Below are 17,433 nucleotides of genomic sequence, written 5' to 3'. Positions count from 1 at the left end.
CACTAAATTCAATAGCAAAGCTCCCACTGATTTCAACAGGATCAGGAACAGATCTTGTAGTGAACTAACAAGATTTTAAATCAAGTCGACTACATTCCAGAGTGTGCTTGGTTCACTTATTCTGACCACACTGGTTCAGTTTTGATTCTTCATATGCCAGCCATGAACACCAAGTAGTACAGTTTGGAAAAGTGGCACGAGACCACTAGGGGTTTGAGGAGCACTGAGGATTAACACAGTGAGAATGAGTGAGATTCTACTGGGTTTTAGCCCGCAACATATTCAAGGGGAATATCATGTGTACTTGCACACAGCTCCTCTCTAAAGCTGATAATACAACGATGGGTATGTTTGTTGTAAGTACATACATAGGATGCGGTAGTATTTCTTTGAAGCATGCATTCACTCCAGTGATGTACCAAGTAAAGATACCCTGACAAGAATGTATCAAAACACACGTCCTTTCCTCCTTTATGGGATTACATAATCCAGATTTTTCTGACACATCTAAGCATTATTACACTGTGGTTTCTAACCAAAGCAATACAAATCAAAAGCCTCGCACACAGAGAGGCAAGTACAGGAAATGTAGTAAGACAGTAGTATGAGCATGAAAGCTTCTGGGAAGAAAGGATGCATTAGGGCAGGGGTTCTCAACCTTTTTCTTTCTGAGGCCGCCACCAACATGCTATAAAAACGTCACAGCCCACCTGTGCCACAATAACTGGTTTTCTGCATATAAATGCCAGGGCGGCGTTAGGGGATAGCAAGCAGGGCAATTGCCTGGGTCCTCACGCCACTGGGGCCCTGGCGAAGCTACATTGCTCAGGCTTCAGCTTCAGCCCTGGGTGGTGGGACTCAGACCCCCAAGCTTCAGCCCAAGCTTCGGCTTTCTGCCCTGGGAGCCAGCAAGTCTAACACTGGCCCTGCTTCGCAGCCCCCCGAAACCTGCTCGCGGCGCCCCCGGATCCCAGGTTGAGAACCACTTCATTAGGGTACAAACCTGCCAATACTTCTCTCTGTTCCATCCTTCACTCGGTTAACCTCAATAACCCTAACCCTTAAACTGGCCCTTCTAAATGCTACGCACTCTGGGTTAGACTCCTCCACCTCACACAGAGCATGAGCAAATGAGCATTGTGTGGGGAACTGGGGCTGGAGTGGCATGGAGTCGATAACTGTTATAGGACAGGCTGTGGGGCAATACTACAGATCCTGAGCTGGAATAACAGCTGCTGCCTCTCCACACACGCAGTGCAGCTGCTCCCAGCTACTAGATACATGACAATCACAGATCCAGTCCCTCCCCTAGCACACAGGTAGATCAGAAGCTTCTGTTCTCCCTGTCTCATAACACAAAAGCAAAGGGACATTCAATGAAATTGAAAAGAAGAAAATTCAAGACTAGAAAAAGAAAATAATTTTCACACAACACGCAATTATACTGTGGCCAAGAACTTAGTAAGAATTCAAAAGGGGATTGAATATTTATATGGATACCAAGAATATCCAGAGTGAGCAGAATAAACAACAAAATATAGTGGAAGGGATGTTAAACCTCAAGCTTTAGGGCTTAACCGTAAGCCAATCTCTAGCTTTAAGAGACCAGAATGAGACACCTAATGTGGGGGGGAGGGGTAGATTATGCCACATCTGCCTACTGTGGGGTTCTTACATCTTCCTCTGAAGCATCTGGCTCTAGTCATCATAGAGAACAGCATGCCGGACTAGATGGACCTCAGGTCTGCTCATTATGGCAATGCCTATATTCCTATACTCTCAATGCTCCTCGCCACTTGGACCTGGCCTGGCGCCCGCTCCCCCAGTGTGCAAATATGAAGACCACCCTGCACAACCATTTCACCTGCCCCCTTCCTGGAACAGGGGCACTGCTGGGGCTCCAGAACAGAGTATGGGCCCTCATCCACCATGGCAGAATTTCACACACAGCGAAAAAGCCTATTCCTCCCCTACTGATCATTTCATCCATCTGCGCTCCTTTCCTGTAACCCAAACTCACACCTACCAAAACTGTTTCCCCTGCTATCACAATGACAGGGAGCCTGGTTTCTCACGTCATGAGGAATGGCATTGTGATCATTGCTAGATTCAAGCTGAACTCTGCCTCACTTCAGTATTTAAAGGAATGCAACTGTAGCCTTCATCTCCCCGCCCTAAGCATCCTCAGGCTCTCAGATGTCTGCTAACCTCTTCTGCTATCTTCTTTGCTGTTGGCCTTACTTCCTAGCACTTGTATGTGACCTCAATATCCAGGACAGTTCATGAATTATTATCCCTTTACATAGATGTATTCTCAGTAACAGATCTCTGGTTTGTAAAGGATTACATATAGCAATCTAAAGATTTTTTCATGAAGAAAAAAAAAACAAGACAAGTATTTACTTCCTACCTTGATTAGTTCTTTGAACTTGGAGTCTTCTTTGGAGTTGGGATCGATCATGGTACGTTCCTCATTTTCCTCTGGCCATTGAGAAGGGAAATGTCTAGTTAGAGCCATGACATGAACACACTGTCGAGGATAATACAGGAGCTATTATTTATAAAGCTGGCTAGAAGTTGATTAAGAAATGGCAAAGTCTAGTCATCATACTAGTGAGGGAACATCAAGTGATCAAAGCATGGGGAATTCTTTAGAGATACACTAAAGGATTACACAGTACTAAGTTCCCTAAAATAAGATTCAACTGGCCTTCATCAGGTCATGCAGCATAGTGTGTGTCAGGCTGTATCATCTAGCCTCCTGTATCATGTAGGCTCCTTGGGGCAGGGCTATGTCTTTCTCCAGACAGACCGGAGCACATTAGTGGCACCCAGCTAACAATGATGATCAATTTATTCTTTCATCGGTTATTTAATTTTCCTTTTAAGCTACATCATCAGACTGCAGCATCCTAAAGAACCCAGTAAGCTCACTGCATTATGCTCCCTGTAACAGGGGTGACATGGGATTATGGGTCATCCTCCTTGTGATGGTGCTCTCCATATGAGGTTATGAAAATATGCTAATGAGTGTGAATAAAATGTAACTGAAATATGCTTCATGCAAAAGTAAGGTATCATTACAAAGCTTATAATCTACTGAGTGTGTTCATCCTATTTGTATAAATGTATCATGCTTGTATCTGAAACTAGAAATATGAAATATAACTCTGAGGTCCTATTGTAATTATGCAAAGTGTGGGCCATTAATAGTGGCTTGGAATCTTGATGGCTCCCATTAACCAGGACGATTGGTTGTAAATGGCTCTGTTTACTTGTAAGTATTCCTGTATACCTGTGTGCTGGCAAGTGGGTAATGAAGTCTTACAGTGACATGTGATCATGTCACCTGAACTGGAATCCATCTTTAACCTAGTGCTTTTCCATTTAGGAGGGGTGGAACCCAGAGAAGGACAAAGGATCCCCACCTTATGCAGAAGATACATAAGGGGGTGGAACAGAATAAAGAGGGCGGCAGTCATGAGAAATCCCCTAGCTACCACCTGAGCTGGAACAAGGACTGTACCAGGGGAAAGGATTGGGCCCAGACTAGGAGGGCATCCAGTCTGTGATAGAAGCTTATTGAAACATCTCTGAGGGTAAGATTTTATCTGTATTCAGTTTTCTTACTGTATTAGGCTTAGACTTGCGTGTTTTATTTTATTTTGCTTGGTAATTCACTTTGTTCTATCTGTTATTACTTGGAACCACTTAAATCCTACTTTTTGTATTTAATAAAATCACTTTTTACCTATTAATTAACCCAGAGTAAGTATTAATACTTGGGGGGGGGCAAAGAGCTGTGCGTCTCTCTCTATCAGTGTTATAGAGGGCGAACAATTTATGAGTTTACCCTATATAAGCTTTATACAGGGTAAAACGGATTTATTTGGGGGTTTGGACCCCATTGGGAGCTAGTTATCTGAGTGTTGGAGACAGGAACACTTCTTAAGGTGTTTTCAGTTAAGCCTGCAGCTTGTGGGGAACATGGTTCAGACTTGGATCTGCGTTTGCAGCAGGCAAGCATGTCTGGCTCAAACAGGGCAAGGTACTGAAGTCTCAAGCTGCCAGGGAAAACGGGCTCAGAGGTAGTCTAGGCACATCAGGTGGCAGTCCCAAGGGGGTTTCTATGACCCAACCCGTCACACTCCTTTCTCCTGCTCCCTGCCTTTTCAAATCCCACTGTAAAATTTGCTAGCTAGCAAGGACTGCGCTTACTCTGCTGCAACTGCACATAATGCTGAGTCAAGGCCAGCAGCAGTACCAATAGTGAAACTGACAAGGATTTAGGTCAAATTCAGTTGTGCCTGGAGGAAAGTGCCCAGAGCAAGTCTAGCAGAGGTGCAATCTGCTCCATTGCTGTGGAGCTGAAGAGTGGAAAGAAGAGAAATATTTTCTCCTTCTACCTCCAAGGAGCAGCCAGACCAACACAATTTGGGAGGGAGGGGAGAAGGAGAAGGGAAAAGACACACAAAGGAGCGGGAAATGGAACAGGGACACAGAACAGGAAGTGGAGTGGGATGAGTGGAAGAGAACAAGGAGGACATACAAATGGGAAGTGGAGTGGGGTGGGACAGTTAGAAGGCATCGAGGAGGTAGCTGGATGCATCAGAACTGAGGACGCAGCTTAGTTCCTCAGTGTTAGCAGCAGCTAGGAGAACTGTAGCTAAAGCCCTTGGCAAGGAAGTGTAGGGAGTGTCTTTCTACACAGTTGCTTGGACCAACTGAAAGAACCATGCCAACAGGCTCTGGGGGAAGACCGATCTAACTCTTCTCAGCTTGAGGATGGTTTCCATAACACATGGGTGAAGGGAGGGAAGAAGAGGAGAGACCGATAAAATAAGGAAGAGGAAAGAGAAGGGAGGGGAGGGTGAAAGACAAAAAATCCAAAGGAAGGGAGGAGACAAAGGAACAGAAGAGGGAGCGGGAGGAGTAAAGATTAATTTTAGAAGGATGATTGCATTTGAGGTTTTTTTCCCCACTGAGCCAACACTTTGTTGGACTGGTAACAAAGGCTCCCCCTTTGTTTTTCCCCACCACAACTGAATGCATCTGTAGGTGCACACAGCATTCTACCCTAGATGCAAATATTAAGGAGCAATGTTGTTACAGCCTGTTAAATTCTGGTGCTCAATTTCAACTAGCAAACTCACCCTTCCCCACCTTTCCTCATTGTAATCTCCTTTGTTGCTGAAATGACAGTTGTGATTTAGTTTAGAACAGCTCCTATAAGTGGAAATGAAAGCACAGCTGCTACACAGCAACAGGAATGCAGCATCACAGCCTTGTTACATGATCCACTGCGCTACAGCTAAAACAGAACTGGAGGGTTTAACTGTAGCAGTGCACATACATAGACATACAGGATGAAATCCAGGCCTGTTGGAAGTCAATGGCAACATTTCCATTGACTTCCATGGGCCAGAATTACACCCATAGCATACACTTGCCTAAGATTTATGAGGCAGAAGCCTTTGATACATGATACACATGCTTCACATCTGACTGTACCGTTTAAGAAGCCAGGCCCGCTTGAGTAGGTCTACTCTGTCGCTGGAGCAAGCCTGCCTGCCCAAGCAGACTGACTGACGCTAGCTCCGCTCAAGCTAACACGCTAAAAACAGCAGCGTGGACACTGTGGCTCAGGCAACAGCTCTACACGACCCCCCGCACTGCCACCTGACCTGGACTACTCAGCCATTTTTAGCACTCTAGCTTGAGTCCCTCTGTGGGGGCTGGCTCTTTGCAGTGTGGACTTATCCTTTGTGTTGCTTGGATGTACACGTGAATGGAAGATGGACAGAGATGCCAACACATTGTGGTACTATGTAGTCCACCACACAAACAATATCATGGTCACAAAAAGGAGTTTTGATGGCCACAGTGCCACGGACAGAGAGCCCTCTGACCTGCACCGCTGTTCAGGCACCAGAACACGACAACCCGCTGTCCCAGTATTACAGTTACGTTGCTGTTAGTGATGAAGCTCTGCACTCACACTGGGTGGATATGACAGACTGTACAATTGAGTGGGGTTTCCCGAGACCTGCCAAGACATTTGGGCTCAGTTCTTTGCAGGGTCCACAATCTATTAAAAAACACCTAAACTGAACGTTAAAAACGTTTGCCAAATTTTCCACAAACCTAGGAAGAGCTTCTGATTCTGTAAGGTTTCTAGTTTCTTTTGGTTCTTTACTTCCTCCTGTCTACTGGGATGAGTCAAGCAGGCGAACGCTAAGGAAGTTACACCCAGCACACGCCCAGCCCATGAGGTTGCAAGCTGGAACTTTCAAAAGAGGGCTCACCCATGTTTGTGCAACACCCACCTTTCCTGTGCGGGACCCTAATCTCTCTCAGTCTCTCTCACCCGCCTTTAATAGAAGAGGGGATTAGAGAAGCTCTTTTTGTGTCTTTTTATATGAAGGCCTCATGATATATTGTTATTTGCTTGAGGGTCTTACCTATATCAAAACAGGACAGAATTAAACCAAGGCTCCAGCTAATCCAGTATCCCATCTCTGAAAAGAGTCAATACCAGATGCAGCAGAGGAAGGCGTTAGGTCCCCCGCCCTTATTCAATTATGGAATAATCTCTACAGAAGTTAGTTTTCTTCCCCATTCTGGTCAGTCAGTGCCTGGCTTATGCCCAGAAGAATGCAGATTTGTCTCTCTGGTTTCCTTTGCCTATTTAATGTAACCATGGGTTTTCCCATTATCCATATAAACAGTTACTCCTTTTTGCAACTGCTCAGAATTATTTGACTCCATGACATCTTGTGCCAATGAATTCCACAGGTTAAAATATATATTGTTGGGGGGGGCACATTTCCTTTTATCATTTTAAACTTGTTGCTTTTTAATTTCAGTGTGTGCCTCCTTGTTCTCATAATATCAGAAAGGATAAATAAAAGCTCTCAATTTACCTCCTCTATCACATTACTTATTTTACATACCTCTCGCATAGCCCCTCTTATTTGTCTCTTCTATGAACTAAACATTTATCCTCTTTTCAATCTCTCCCACCCTCTGTTCATTCTCCAGACCCATATTTAGTCCCCTATTTCTTCTATATCATCATTTGTGAGATGGGATGACCAGAACCCAATACAGCATTCAAGGCTGGAATGTATTATCCATTTATTTAATACGTACTTTGAGAAAAAGGATGGCCTAGTGGTTAGGCCCAGAGACCAGGAGCTGCGACACCCATGTTCAATTCCCAGTTCTCACACTCTGTTTGAGTTTGGGCAAGTAACTTAGGCTATGTCTACACTAGGGACCTTACAGCAGCACAGCTGTACTGCTGCAGCTGCACCACTGTAAGGTCTTCCATGTAGCTGCTCTCTGCCAGCAGGAAAGAATTCTCCCGCTGGCATAATTAAACCACCCCCCAACAAGTGGTAGCTACATGGCGCTGTCCACACCAGCACTTCTGTCAGTGAAACTTATGTTGGTCAGGAGTGTGTTTTTTTCACACCCCAACTGACAAACGTTTCGCCAACAAAAGTGCTAGTATAGACATACCCTTGCATGTCTCAGTTCCCCATTAGTACAATGGGAATAATAGGAATTCCCTACCTCACAGGGGTGAGGTGAGGATAAATACATAGCCTTAGTCTCTCTGTGCCTCAGTTCCCCATTTGTACAATAGGATAACAGAACTTGCCTATCTCACAGGGATGTTGTGAGGATAAATACATTAAAGATTGTGAGGTGCTAGATATTTCGGTGATGGGGCCAGGCAAGTATAACAAGATATATATTCAGAATTATATTCAGTCTAATTATTTACACATCCTAGCATTTATTTGCTTTTTGAACCACTGCTACACTATAAGCCAGGGATTGGCAACCTTTGGCATACAGCCCGTCAGGGAAATCCACTGGCAGGCCAGGACGGTTTGTTTACCTGCAGCGTCTGCAGGTTCAGCCGATCGCAGCTCCCACTGGCCGCGGTGCACCGTTCCAGGCCAATGGGGGCTGCAGGAAGCGGTGGCCAGCACATTGGCCTGGAATGGTGAACCGCGGCCAGTGGGAGCTGCAATCAGCCAAACCTGCAGACACTGCAGGTTAACAAACCGTCCTGGCCCGCCAGCGCATTTCCCTGTCGGGCCACGTGCCAAAGGTTGCCAATCCCTGGCTTATTGTTGATAGTTAATTTAGAACCCAGCATGATGTGTGAGTATTTTAATTTATTCTTTCTGGAGTGCAAAACCTTGCATTGGTCAACAATGAATTTCATCTGCCATCATGCTGCCCAGTCATCTAGCTTAACTGGGTCCCTCTGGATTTCCTCAGAGTCTACTCTAATCGTAACTACCTTAAATATGCTATCTGTTCGTTTTTCCATCTCACTGCTCGCCTCCTTTTTCAGATCATTAATGGAATATACTAAAAACATCAGACCTTGTAGAGAACCTTGGCACACCATACCATGAAAACTTTTGGTATGTTGAAAACTGACCATTTGTTCCTACTCTGTTTTCTGTCTCTTGACCAGTTTCTGAACCACAACAGTACTTTTCATCTCATCCCAAGACTACTTAGGTCAGGTCTACACTACCACATAAGTCCACCTAACCTACATCGCTCAGGGGCATGAAAAAGACCCCCCCCTGAGCAACGCAAGTTACAGAGACCTAAGCGCTGTCCACACCAGTGCTATGTCAGTGGGAGATGCTCTCCTGCAGACATAACTTCTGCTTCACACAGAGGTGGAATAATTATGCCAACAGGAGAGTGCTCTGCCATCGGAATAGAGCGTCTTCACCAAATGCACTGGTGCACAGCAGCACTGGTGCAGCTGCGCTGATGTAGTGCTTCTAGTGTAGACCTGCCCTTAGTTTCCTTAATTCCTTAATATGTGGCATTTTGCCAAAGACTTTTCGAAAGTTCAAATAAAATTATATTTATGGATTCCTCTTTTATCCACTGTTTCACTGACATTCTCAAATTCTAGTAGATTGGCATCCTTTACAAATGCTATGCTTGTCTGTCTTATCATATGTTCATCTAGGTGTTTTATCATTCTATTTTTTAATTACTGTTGCTTACAGTTTCCCTGGTACTGGAGTAAGGCTCAATGTACTTCCTAAGATCACCACTAGCACCTTTGTTAAAGTTCGGTGCAGTATTTGTTACTACACCAGGAGCCTGGAAGGTGCGTAAGTGAAATTAATCAAAGGCTCAATATTTATAGGAGCACTTCAGCCAATTCATTCTTTCAGAAGTCTTGGAACAACACCCCTGGTGACTTGTTGCTCTTTAATGTAGTTGTTTGTTCCAAGGCCTACACTTTTGATATGTCAATCTCTGACAGTGTCTCATCCTCATTACCTGAAAAGACTAGTTTCAGGGTAGGTATTTCCTAAATATCCTCTGTGATATGGAATGATGCAAAGAAATCAGTTAGTTTCTCTGCAATGCCCTTGTCTTCCTGATAGTCCAATTCTCTTGCTAGCTTCCTGGCTCTAACATACTTGAGTAGTGGGCATACTGCTGTTCAAATTTCCTCTCAGCCCTTCTAATTTTTATCCTACATTTTACATACTATAGTTCATGCTCATTTCTATTGGCTTCAATTTTCAATACCTACGCACATCCTGATCTCCATTAACACACACTTGCTTATGCCTGTAGCATTAATACTGTACCTAATAGGGTATCTTCAGGGTGGATATCAATGGTGGCGGGAGACATTGGCGCGTTAATAGCATTTTTGCCCTCTTCCTGCAGGTCGCTCACTGAAGAGAAGAAAAGAAAAAAAAGAGAGAAAAAAAAACTTTTATAAACGCAGAATTTTGTACTTTTTACACATTTTTTAGCTACAGGGGAAGAATACATCCGGCAGGCCCATTTCAAAGCGAGTTTACAGCTTATGGAAATAAGAACCACAGCTGCTGTGGAAAAGAATCAGAGAGTCAAAACATTTTGCCGTTTCATATTAAACAGCTGGTTAGCCAGGGTGATTTAGCGGAGGTTATTTTGCAGGAGTCTTGAGCTTGCAGTGAAGATGAACTCAGAATTTCCATTTCCCACACCGGGAAGCGTTTAGAGCTCTGTGGGCGCTCTCTCAGTCTGGAGTAAAGATGGTTCCTTTTGTGCACCTCATGGGGCTGCACAGGAGACAGAAAGGGGAACTAAACACTAGTTGACTGGACTTCTATGTCAATAAGAACAATCTTTTCCGCCTGCAAGGATCACGATGTGCCACTGTAATTAACAAAAAGCCTGAAAGAGCCCAAGGAAGACTTGAGAAACAGTAAAAGGGGTTTTAGTGAAACACTGGCATTCACATTATAAAGAGGCATAGTATGGGCTAGGACAGTGGTTCTCAAACTTTTGTACTGGTGACCCCTTTCACATAGCAAGCCTCTGAGTGCAACCCCCGTGATCAATTAAAAACACTTTTTTATATATTTAACACCATTATAAATGCTGGAGGCAAAGCGGGGCTTGGGATGGAGGCTGACAGCTCATGACCCCCCAGGTAATAACCTCGCGACCTCCTGAGGGGTCCCAGCCCCCAGTTTGAGAACCCCTGGGCTAGGGGATCAAGCATAAGACTGGAATCTTTGAACTCAAGCTCTAAACCCAAAGCTGTCACTGACCTCTCTGTAGGATCTTGGGACAAGTCGCTCAACTAGTCTGGGTCTCCTTTCAGCTATCTGTAAAATGGATCTATAGAACAAGATTCCAGGATTGTCACTCTGTATGTCCCTCTGAAGCTTAAAATGTCTGTTGAATCAGGGTGAAGTGATGGAAACAGCTATAAGCATGGCTGAGGGGATTTTTTTGCCCAGAATACCACGGGGTTCAATTATGCCGGCATTCACGGTCTGTTACCATCCAGTTTTCAAGTTCTCAACCATTCTGACTTTATGAATTACACCCATGTGACAGTAAGGCATGTATTTATAATAGTCCAAGAGTCCTACACCACTGCGATATCAGCAGTAACTCAACCAATCACCACCCTTTCTTTACAGCTAATTTTCATTCAACAACAATTTCATTGGTTGTATGAGGGAGTCTGAAGAGATGGTGGATTACTTGGCGCAGCTGTCACAGTTCCTCAAAACCACCCACACAACATCACAACCAACACATACAATAACCCAAACCTACATAACCCTAATGGCAACACCACTCCCCAATCCCATACACAACTGACACAAATCAACACGTCTCCCAGCACAATCCTCCTACAAACAAATCAACAAAACTGACACGCATCATAATCCCAAACATCTCTCTGAAGCCTAGAATGTCTGTTGAGTCAGTATGAACCGATGGAAATGGCTACAGCCATGGCTGAGAGCCCTTTTTGTTTAGCATATCACCAGGTTCAATCAGCATTGGGATGTTCAGCTATTTACAGCTTTTTTAATTTTTTTTTAAAAACACACAACTTTACAAATTACACTGCTGCAGCAGCATGGCCTTTCAGCTACTAATATTAACATACCTAACTCTCAGCAGTGTTGGATGGAATAACAGTGTTTGTGCACAGCTAGAAAAAGAGCAAAAGTATTGTATGTGCTATTAGTACCATCACACGCTATTAACGGATATGCACCTGAAGCGCTATGGATAACAAAATCAAGCACTTATTTTAAGTTAAAGGAACAGATGGGTTTGACATAAGACAAAAGCACTGTTCAAGGAAACTATGTAGGCTACGGTAACCCACAGCAGCTCAGTGCGGTGCTCTGCTGTTCTCTAGTAGTGGCTGGGTCACACAGAGATTGATGAGCCTGTTACAGCCTTGGCTAACAAAGCTGGATTATTTTAGCTCAAGAAGAAGAGGTTCGTGCTTCTAGATCCAGAGGCACCATGTTCAATCTCTGCTGACAACAACCCACTTCGGGGCCTGGTGCTACACTGTACTTAGGGATGGATAAAGTCCAGGAAAAATAAAAACCCAAGATCAATCTTCACCCTCCAGGTTGAAGTTTGGATAACTTACTTTTGCTGCTGCTGTCATTTTCAGTTTCACATCCTTCTGCACTGCATGGCCATGGTGAGGAGTGAAAGTGGAAATGCCAAAATATCATGAGAAAGCAACTCTTGCAGTATTTCGGACCCATCTGAAGGCAGCAGTAGAATTAAGGTAGAATCCGTAGGTTCTGGTCTCCCTGGGCTATCACACTTTGAAGGAAGATCAATAACTCAGGAGTGGAAAGAAAATCATCAAGAACAGTGGGAGTCATCAAGGGACTATGGGATAGGGGAGAGACAGGACCTATGTAAGGGGGGAAATCTCAAAATTATGGTGGATCCTGGTCCTATTTAGCCTTAATCTGCTTTTACCATGAAGTGCTAGAAATCTCCTGTTCTCATGAGATTAACAGACCAAGAAAAAGTTAGGCTACGTTAGGGTGGGTAGATAAGCTGCCACATTTATGGATGCTTCTCCCAACCTTTTTAGGTTTGCCTATTGTAACCCACACACCTCCTGGGTGTGGTGTTCTGTCCCATCTAGCGACACTGAGATCACTGAGAGAGAGATTAATGAGTCTGCTCTACAGCCTTAACTAACAGCCATATGGCTTTTAGCTCATGAATATATCTCCAGAGGTCCCAGGTTCGATCCCACCTGCCGACAACCGGGGTCTGGCAGTGTTACGCTATCACCAGCTTCACATAGTATTGGCCACTGAGGAAGGGTGTAGTGGGGAGGGATTCAAAGACCTAGGTTCCAAGGCACAGTAAAAGCAGAACTTTAAGTTTGCAGATAACCAGTCCTTCTCCGACCTACCAAAAAAGTGCAACGTCACTTCAGGAGTGACAAGAATGTTTTCATTGTCTATGCAGGAGACTACATGGGAAGCCCAAGTCCTTGAGGCCCTTTTGGGGCAAAGCAAGGATTTCCATATAAACAGGGAAATAACCACAAGCTCAACAGAGCAGTCCTTTCCTGGTGAAAAAGGCAATCTAAACCACACCGGTCTCCCATCAGGCAGTTCTTTTAAAAATAGATCCCTACTCCCCTTTCCTGTAGTGAGATCAACCCATATACTCTAGCCATTTGTATATATATTACACACGTTATAAAGTCCCATGTCACCACTCTCCACCTCCCCCCCATACAGAAAGAGGTTAACAGAAAATTAGAATGCTTGGGACACACGCGCGATAATCTCTGCGCAACATTTCACTGGCAGCCAAAGAGAAGGCACTTAAAACCAGTTATCACTTTTCCTAATGAGGATTCCAAGAGGTGAACTAGTTTCTGCTTGCTGGCAGGCTATCAAGTAAGTATAAATTCCCTGAATGCCACACGTTGTCCTTATGTCCCCAGAAGCAGCAAATGCCAGATTCATATATTTTGAGAGCCTATGGATTAAGATCCACGTTAAAGTGACCTGCTAGAGTTAATATGCAACAAGAGTGTGTCCTGCCAGTAACAAGGTACAGTTCACTTTTGGTATCGTATACTTCTTGCAAAAGGACAGGAGCAAAACTGCATTCTCTACTATATATGGAATATGTTGTATATACTGTGGCTTTTTACCTAAACATATCTAATTAAAAAAAGACACTAAGGACTTCTGGATTTTATTAATTTTTTTTGAAATTCCTCTAAACAAAAAATCAGAGAACTAAAAAGTCACATGCTAAGTTGAGTGTCTTTTCATAGCATGGCATCCTCTCTGTGTGTCCACTTAGGGCTCCATCCTGCAAACCCTTATTCCCTCAAGTAGTCCTTACATTGAGAAGTCAATGGAAATACACATGCAAGTAGGAATAATCACAAATAAGGTTTTGCAGATCTGGAACATGGAGATTTTCAAAGTTTCCCTAGACACCCAAATCCCATTCAATCAAGTTGCCTTTGAAAATCCCAGCCTCAATTACTAACTCTTCATGGCAGAAGTTTTATCTTCATTATTAGTAGAATTTACATCATTACTGTAACACCCAAAATCTCCCGGCAGGACCAGGGCCTCCCTGCACTGGGGAAAGATAGATGATGAGACAGTCATTGCCCTGGAGAGTATATTTATTTTAAAGTACCTGGCACCCACTGTGCGCTAAATAAATACACAAGATGCTTTCAGAAAATTACATTTAAACAAGATTTCTTTTAAATAGGCTTGGAAGGATATGATTTTTTTAAATTGGTAAATGTCAGCAATCGTCGTCTTACACATACACACAAACCCAACTGAGAAAAAGTATTTCCATCACTAATCATCAAAATTTGCAGAACAGCAAAGTCAGAAAAATGCTATATGAGAACTTATTAGGGTTTGATTTCAGGACATTTACTTTATATGTTTTTAACATCTGATGTTGTATCGGGTTATACAGCTTAACATTTTGAATCATGTCTGCTGCCATTCAAGCATTATTGTCTGACCTCCCCCTATAATTTCCCACAACTATGACAATTTAAATTGAAAAAAATGCTTAAAAATAATCATCGCTATTATCCATCAAAATTGTCCAAAAAAAATGAAATTCTGCCAAGCTTACTTTTAAAATGCAGCTAAGTTGCTTTATTCCCCCAGGAGTTTGATTCAAAAAGGAAGCTCTCTGATCAAAGTAGATAAGGAAGGAGATATTTTTAAAAAGCAAAAATTACATTTTGAAATCAAAACAAAGTAAAGTATTTTTAGCAAATAAAATCCCCTCCTTTCTACAACACCACTTCTATGGCTAAGGGCTCAAAAACAGGTAAAGAAAAAGTTAAAGGTGGAAATAAATGCAGTCATGCATTATGCACCCAGCGCCCATCTTACACACAGTTGAAGAAACATGTTTGCTCTTAAAAGCCAATTTGCTGGGCTGAATGCCACAAGGGCAAAAGGTTCTGTCCTATTTCTGTAGCAAGTGCCTAGTCAGAACAAAGTGCTGCCATTTCAATAAAGCAAATTCTAAAAGACAGTCCCCCAGACAGAGCCTCACTTACAGAAAGCCAGAAGCTCACAGCAAGAACTCTGCTCCACACAGGTAGCTTACAAACCTTAGAGTTTTGTGCATGACAAATCCTTTTGCGTACCTCCTTTTTTGCGTTTTTTACAAAGCAGCCCTGCCATTTTGGCTCCCTACAATTTGCGATGGTCTGGAGCGTACCTCTGCAGTGCAGTATGTGCAGTGAAAATGTTAAAGGAAGAGTGGCAGCTGGACAGGGACTGACATGCCTGGCCAGTCAAACTTGGGTTAATTTGGTCATGGTGACTTGGGAGGAGAGAGAGCAAGACAGCAGCAGTTATGCGGAGGGGAGAGTAGGGGGAGAAAAAATACTTTGCTTGGTAGCATGAAATTCAAGAAGGATGAACTCCCAGCATGGAATTCGCAACATAGCTCACGTTCTGTAAGAGAGACAAAGAAGCCATAAGTCCATCGCGGTCAGCTCGGGGCAACAGCTGACACATGATTTTTAAAGGTAGCACTTAGCCCACAAGAAGTCCCTGGTGACAGTCATCTTTGCCCATTAGCCAGGGCACAGTCACATTCCCCCACCATCAAGCAATCACAATGGCTTATCAAAGAGAATACTGAAGTGCAGAGAGGAATGAGAGGTTCAAAAGGCACTGATCAATTATGCAGATAGTCAGAGAGACCTAATAGCAGTTCTTATTTCATCATCTTCCGTTCCCCTGTGTGGCTACATTTGCTTTGAGGTTTAAGCTTCAGGTTTATCATAATATTCCACATGCCAGAGTTTATGAAAATAAGAAACTGTGCCATGAAAGCTGCAAAGTTCAGATCAGGATTATTCACAATTCTAGTGCACATGCCTGTGTGAATATGCATTTGCTGGGGTACTCCCAACATGGTGAACTCTGAAGTGTATTCCTAGAGTTTTTTGGTAACAATTTTGCGTCACCGCTTTCCCCTCCACACCAATATTCTGTTAGTCAGATACAGCAATGAAGCAGGAGGGGGGAAAATAACATACAACACACATACAAAAGAGACCAAGACATCTCACAATCACACAATGGAGACAGCAACAAAAACAAATTATTCAAGACTGAGCAATGTATCCATTTCAGGGAAGAACCCAATAGAGGTTTTAATAAAGGCCCACAAAAGTTATGCAAAAAAATTCAGTCTAGCTGAGACAAGTTTCACGAGTCTCCAGATAACAGGCCATCTGAAAAGGGCTTGCCAGGGTAGCTACTGTATACCAATAGAGCTATACCAGCAAACCCCCCTTGTGGAAAAGCACCTTATACTGGCAAAAAAGGGGTTGCCTTTTAACCAGTATAGCTTATACCAACTCCTCAAATGGGATAAGCTCTATTGGCAAAAGGACTTTTTTGGCAGTAAAACTGCATCTACACTACACTAGGATTTTTGCTGGCATAGCGAAGTGATTTTTTCCCCTCACACTCCTACCAGATACAGCTATGCCGGTAAAACCTTCTAGTGTAAACCAGCCCTCAGCCAGAAGGTGGGAAAGCTAACTTGCTTCTTCTGAGTCATGAGGATTGGTCTCACTCCTGAGTCACATCTGGTCTGTAGTAATGTGAGGGACTCTGCTAAACAGTTATAGCCCCAGAGTCAAATTTTCAAAAGCCTGTGACTTAGAAGCCTGTTGATTAGGACTGAGAATTTTTACTGATATAATTATACTGACATAAGCCCTGGTACAGACTGATATAATTGTGCCTTATACCAGTATAGCTTATTGTGCTTCCCAAACTGGAGTAAGCTATACTGGTCTAACTGCATCCACACTGGAGGGATGGGAAGGGGGCGGTTGGTGCTCTAACTATATTAGTTAATGTAGCAAAACTTTCTAGTGGAGACAATCCCCAAGTCCTATTTACAAAAGTGATTTAGGAGCGTACATTCCACTGACAGTCAATGAGACCTAGGTACCTAAAAATTCTACCCTAAATCTCACTGAAAGTCAATGGCGGTGTAGACACTTTTGAAAAATGTACTTCCATTTTTGCAATCAGATCCATGTAGGCAGACATAAGAACATGAGAATGGCCATACTGGGTCAGACCAAAGATCCATCCACCCCAGTATCCTGTCTTCCGACAGTGGCCAATGCCAGGTTCCCCAGAAGGAGTGAACCTAACAGGTAATGATCAGGTGATCTCTCTCCTGCCATCCATCTCCACCCTCTGACAAACAGAGGCTAGGGACACCATTCTTTACCCATCCTGACTAATAGCCATTAATGGACTTAACCTCCATGAATTTATATAGTTCTCTTTCAAATCCTGTTATAGTCCTAGCTTTCACAACCTCCTCAGGCAAGGAGTTCCACAAGTTGACTGTGCACGGTGTGAAGAAGAACTTCCTTTTATTTGTTTTAAACCTGCTGCCCATTAATTTCATTTGGTGGCCCCTAGTTCTTATATTATGGGAACAAGTAAATAACTTTTCCTTATTCACTTTCTCCACACCACTCATGATTTTATATACCTCTATCATATCCCCCCTTAGTCTCCTCTTTTCCAA

At 43.4% G+C, this 17,433-nt stretch overlaps 1 protein-coding gene across 8 annotated transcripts in view; it reads right to left on the bottom strand.

Annotated features, from left to right (window-relative positions):
- The window catches only part of PARVB (parvin beta), a 120,779-nt gene that overhangs the window by 65,819 nt on the left and 37,527 nt on the right, over window positions 1–17,433 (bottom strand). For 5 of the 8 annotated variants that reach the window (XM_008165976.4, XM_065583643.1, XM_008165978.4 and 2 more), the window contains exons 2-3: window positions 9,654–9,743; window positions 2,411–2,481 (exon numbers count right to left, since the gene is read on the bottom strand). In XM_008165976.4, coding sequence (XP_008164198.1) covers window positions 2,411–2,481; window positions 9,654–9,743 — 161 coding nt within the window. Of the gene's footprint in view, window positions 1–2,410; window positions 2,531–9,653; window positions 9,744–14,971; window positions 15,154–17,433 lie in introns of those variants that run through there. The other 3 variants (XM_008165977.4, XM_008165980.4, XM_042848190.2) reach the window with 3 other exon arrangements.

This window comes from Chrysemys picta, chromosome 1, assembly GCF_011386835.1.
Source record: "Chrysemys picta bellii isolate R12L10 chromosome 1, ASM1138683v2, whole genome shotgun sequence".
NCBI lineage: Eukaryota > Metazoa > Chordata > Testudines > Emydidae > Chrysemys > Chrysemys picta.
This window is presented reverse-complemented; position numbering and strand designations above follow the sequence as displayed.